The sequence below is a fragment of the Falco cherrug genome, chromosome 4 (genome assembly GCF_023634085.1).
Source record: "Falco cherrug isolate bFalChe1 chromosome 4, bFalChe1.pri, whole genome shotgun sequence".
In the NCBI taxonomy this organism is placed as follows: Eukaryota; Metazoa; Chordata; class Aves; order Falconiformes; family Falconidae; genus Falco; species Falco cherrug.
Window position 1 is genome coordinate 6,570,042 of NC_073700.1, and position 5,291 is coordinate 6,575,332.

General features: G+C 47.1%; 1 protein-coding gene across 1 annotated transcript; it reads left to right on the plus strand.

The window, feature by feature from the left end:
* The first annotated feature begins 817 nt into the window (after positions 1 to 817).
* Positions 818 to 5,291, plus strand: MUSTN1 (musculoskeletal, embryonic nuclear protein 1). The gene is made up of 3 exons (XM_027812617.2): positions 818 to 1,236; positions 4,080 to 4,200; positions 4,951 to 5,291. The coding sequence occupies exons 1-3, from the start codon at positions 1,114 to 1,116 to the stop codon at positions 5,055 to 5,057; spliced, it is 351 nt and encodes a 116-aa protein (XP_027668418.1). The 5' UTR covers positions 818 to 1,113; the 3' UTR covers positions 5,058 to 5,291.

Below are 5,291 nucleotides of genomic sequence, written 5' to 3' on the forward strand. Positions count from 1 at the left end.
GCTGTGGTACTGACAGAAGGTTTTCATCATGAAAAATACCAATTTTATTTTACCTCCTGTGCTTTTGTCTGTAGCCTAAACAAAACACAGGCAGAGCTGGAGCAACAGCTAGGGCAGATTTCTACCTCTACAACGGTCGACTTTTCTAGTAAAAGGTGTTTGGAGGTCTGCCACGGCTGCCTTTCTCGTAGTGACATACCTGGTGGGGGTCTTCATTCTTCATAGGTGTTGAGTGCAGTTGTAGGAGCTGATTTTTTTGCATGATGGCAAGAATTAATGAAAAAAAAAAAGTAAAAATAAACACCGCACCCAGCCCTCTCCTGGTAAACAAAAAAATAAGTTCATGATTAGAGTTTTGGAGGGATTTTTTCTATTTAATTAAAAAACTATTTAGAGAAAAAATGTTAATGGTTCTGCAAATTGTTTTACTACTCTCAGCATGTACAGTGGGGAACACTGAATTTATTCATGTCTGGGTAAGCTATTCCTATACAGATAACAGGTGAAATGGTTGAGCTTCCTAATACCACTTGAGTAGAAAGTGATTTTGTTCTCTCAGTTGTGTAAGAGCCAGCATCGCAGCAAGCTCAGCAATAGAAGTGTAAGGGTAAGACCATATCCTATTTTATTAACTCTCCAAAACGCACAAAATACTCTTCTGTTGAAGGTCCCTGTGCAAAAGCAATTCAGGGCACCATGTTATGCTTTGGATGTTCGGTTTATATAATCTGTAGTGAATGCATATTTTGTTACTCTGGGAAAGAAACACAAACACTGTCTTTTTTTTTGTCTTTTTTTTTTTTTCTTCCATCAAGAGGATCCAGAGTCAATTTTGTGTCCGTAACAACGTTTTGCCATTTAAAGTTATAAATGGGGCCCCAGCAGGCTCCCTGGGAAGTTGTTTTTGCAGTGGCTCGGGCTTACCCGCGGTCCCGCCGCCCCAGCTGTCTGTCCTCGTCAGCCCCAGTCCAGCCCGGGGCTCGGGGCGCAGCGCATACTGCCAGCCCTCGTCATCGCTAAGAATAAACCTTTCGACAACAACAGCCTCTTGTCAACCTGAATCATCCTGGCTTCTGGTTTGGGAAAATGACCCGGCTCATGACTTCATGTTAGATGCTCTATATAAGACGAGGAAAAAAACAGGCGTTTGCAGAGCTCACGGGCTGGATTCAATCAAAGCCGGGAAACGACCCCAGGAGGGATTACGGTCGGGTGAGCACCGCAGTTATGTCACAGGTACGGGGAGATGGGGCGGCCGGCCCCCGCTGGAGCGCAGTGCCTGGCAAATCCATACTGGTTTAGACTGTTTTCTTGGAACAGCATATGAGCAAGTTCCTCTCGTTAACCAATGAATTTGGCTTTTCTGTTATATGTGATTTGTTTGATCATGAAGCATTAAAATATATAAACAGCATTTAAATAAGTTGTTACAAGGGATTGTTTGATGAAGAAAGAAAGCAGCTGCCCTCTACGCAGTTAATTAATCGAGTTTTAAAATGTTTTACCATAGTTGTTTTTTTTTTTCTTTAAGAAAAGAAAAAACACTTCCACTGCTCTGGTTTGGGATGTTTTGGAGAAGGAGCAATTTCTGCTCTTTGAACATGCTTTCTGAGATAACGATTTGAAATTCTGGCAGTAGTTTTGAAAGAACGTGGCTCTACTGAATCATGCTGCTGTGTAAAGCTTAATGTATTGACATGCAGGAAAAGAGCATTACTGAAAGTTGTAACTTAGGATATGGTATTTGAGACTGAAACTTCATGCTACATGCTTTTATGTTCATTTTCTAACTAATGGTTTGTCTTTACTGTGTTCCCCAATATTTGGTATCTCAAACTGATCTTAAAATTAGCTCAGAAATTTTGGGGGTTTCACCTGAGTGTTCTGTTTTCAACACAAGCTACGCGTGCCTGGCGGAGTTCCTCCCTGCCGAGAGCGTTTTACACGGCGGGTGGGATGGAGAGTAAGAGCACAGGGGCGGTAGAAGAGCACAATCCTTCGACCACATAGGGTCACTCGGTTCAGCTTATTTACTCCAAAGAAAAAGTCTTTAAAAACCCGTCACGCGTCTTGTAAACCAATGCTTTTTGACTTGTGACAGGAGGGGATACAGCGCCGGCTGTGCCCACCGGGAATGGCTCCTGGCCAGCCCCGCTTACACACGCTTGCCCTGGGAGCAGTTAGCGGTCGTGTGGCCACAACCCTGGCAGCTGCCGGTGCTGGCAGGCCCAGGGCTGAGCTCTGAGGCTCACAGGAACCGTTCTGTGCAGCGGTTGTGCTTTTTGGCTGGGGGCCAACCGATCCACAGCAACTATCCTGCTGGGAAATCCACCTGTAATCAAAGCGTGAGAGGGTTTATTTTAAAATAACTGGGTGACACTCAACAGCTGTGCTTGGCCTGGCTGTGTCTTAGTGCATCTCGATGCCTCCTTTCCTTACCCTGCCCCCAAGAAATCTTTTGTCCCAGTGGAAAGAAGCCTTGCGGTTATTGCCTTTTGCTAGCAACGGGTGAAGGATCTTAGCAGGTTTCACATTCCTGTTAACAAAACAAGGGGTTTCTTCCCTTTCTGCGTTGGAGCCAGCACAGGTCTGTATTGGTTGCTTGTGGACCATGCCATGGCCATGGAGGACTGTTTCCATCACGTGCCAATTTTCACTAGATGGACAAACGAAGCCCTGGCTGTAGGGTATTTGGTTGACCAGCTAACGCACCAAAATCTGTTGTGAGTTTTGAAGGGTTTGCTACCACCCTTTCCCCTTGCTTGCTTTGGCCACTCGTAGAGTGTTTTCCCCAGAGGTCTTTGTGAATGTTTTGTTTCCCACAACACATGCGAGCGGGATTGACGGCGAGCTATTCTGAGCGTTCCCGGGAATTTACAGCCGGTAGGAAACATGCCGAAGGCTCCAGTGCAGCCAGCCTGCCCCTGCCAAGAGCCAGGCATGCATGTGCTGTCTCTGCAAGCTCCCTGGGACTCGCTGCTCCAGCCGTTTTTGGGCCTTGAGGGGTTTGTTTCCCTCCACAACTGTTTTTAGCTTTACAGGCAGCGCCTAGAAATGCTTAAGTGGGCTCCACCGCTGCCAGAACCCAGATATCAGAAGCCCCGCATGTGTAGCGATGGTCAGAGAAGTTTCTCGATGATGCTTCAGTGTGCAGATCTGTTAGAGCTGGAATGTGTGGGTCTTTTATTCTTTTAATCCTATCTGCTGTGCCCCTGCGCCCTGCCACAAGGTCTGCCTGGTGGGACCTTGGCAATCTGTCCCTGAAATAGTAAACTGAAGGGGGGATGTTAATTAACCGACTGCTGCTGATTGACGTTGTGTCTGACTTTGAAGTGCTAACGTAGAGGTAGGGACGGGCTGGTATGAACCGATGTTATCCTGATTTTCTTCTAGCAAGATAAACCGCAAACAGGTGAGTGCTTGGATGGCGCAGTGCACCACCTGATGACGCAGGTGTTTCTGTATCGGATATCCTTCTCCTTCGGGTTCCGAGTCCGCTGCTTCTGGTGTCTTCAGTACCAGCTTGTAGACAAGCCCGTTGTGTGCTCAGATACCTTTGTTCCCTACATTTAAGATCAATCACTGTTGGGTCAGGTATTGAGTTTACTCCAACTAAACCAAGCCAGACTTAAGAATTTCTCTGACCGATTTCCCAAAGAAGTAGCGAGTAGGCTGAGGCATAAGCACAGTTTAGTAATGAAGGGTTTCTATACTTCCCAAATATTGGACAGGTTCTTAAATTACCAAACTGTACCTGCAGCATGGCTAGGCAGGGCTGGACAGAGAAAATGTAAAAATAAAAAAGAAAAAAATAATGAAGCAATCCTCTCTTTCAAAGGCTGCGCAATCAGAAGACAATTTCAGAACAGAACAGTAAAGTGGCAACAGATTTTGGGAAGGGCAATGAAATCATGATTGTGCAAAGACCTGGAGTAGCTGAGTGTATGGTCTCAGAATTGAAATAGGTGAAATATTGTATTAGCGTCTCCATGTGCCGTAGCCTTTGGGTTAAGGCAGCTGGGTTCCCAGTGCTTCTAAACATGAAAAACTGACGTCTGAGTGATGCATCTGTTTCTCAGCCAGCCCCTGTGAAAAAGAAGCGTCCTCCAGTGAAGGAAGAAGACCTCAAAGGAGCCAGAGGAAACCTTTCCAAAAACCAGGAAATTAAATCCAAAACCTACCAAGTGATGAAGCAGTGTGGTAAGTCTCCTTGATGGAAATGGCTGAGCAGGCTTCCCAAGTGAAACACTGGCTTCATTGCTCTTTTCGGGTGAAAAGGTGCTCCTCGGAGGCAGCAGCCAGCAGTGGGCTCACGGACCCTGGCCCGGCTGGGCAGGGACGGGGCATCCATCGTCCTGACGGACCGAGGGGAGCCAGCGGAGCCCTGCCCGGGGGGAGAGCCCGGCTTTGCCTCCTGAGCCAGGGGTCGGGCCAAGGCCTGGGACCGCAGCCAGCGTCGGTGGCTGCCAGGTTGAAGACTGGAGGCTTGGTCATAGATGAGGGGATTTCTGGCCTCTCAGCTGGCTGAATTTGATGTGTTTGAGAGGAAGCAGAAACTGGGGGGTGGGGGTAAAGGGCCGATGAGAGTCAAGAGACTGGCTGCTTGCACCGCACACCCCTGGTGCTCTGGTTTTGTGTCCCTTTTCTGCCACCCATGGAAGTACAGGGGAAAATGAAGAATTTTAACCCCTTTTCAGCATAATACCCTGAGCTCAGTAGTTTCCAGTTTCTAAAGCAGCTGCAGGGCTTTGGGGTGGGTCGGTGGTAGTGACCAGCTGCGGGTGCTGTCCCGTGCTCGGGATGGGAGCACTGTGCTTTAAGGTTTGGCAAGTTGATGGACAGACAAAATATTTATCCAATGTGTATATATGTATTTCAGCAGCACTAGTTTTACTCCTCAAATCTGGTGTGTTGCTTTGCTGATTGCCTCTCCTGGTTTTCTTTTCCAAGAACAAATGGGCTCTGTAGCACCTTCCATATTCAGCCGGGATCGGACCGGGGGTGAAACAGTCTTTGAGAAACCCAAAGCGGAGCCGGCCAAGAGTGTCTTTGGCTGACGGCGGAGCCGGACACATCTCACCCAGATGATTGTTGTAACGTTTTCCCAAATCCCTGCCCCTTACACCAAAGTCACTGTAGACCCAAGTAGCTGATTTCCACTGTTAGCCATTAAGTAGGGAATAGACTCATGTCGAAAGGTACAACTTCCACGTTAATTTTTAATATGTGCTTTCTTTCTATGTGTTGAATGGTGTTTGCTCTAATGGTTTAATAAAAAAAAGTTGGATACA

Excerpts from the sequence above, each read along its gene's own strand:
- MUSTN1 (XM_027812617.2), top strand. The coding sequence starts at position 1,114 with ATGCTCTATATAAGACGAGGAAAAAAACAGGCGTTTGCAGAGCTCACG. Across the intron at positions 1,237-4,079 it reads GCACCGCAGTTATGTCACAG|CCAGCCCCTGTGAAAAAGAA; the intron begins GTACGGGGAGAT and ends TCTGTTTCTCAG. Across the intron at positions 4,201-4,950 it reads CCAAGTGATGAAGCAGTGTG|AACAAATGGGCTCTGTAGCA; the intron begins GTAAGTCTCCTT and ends TTCTTTTCCAAG.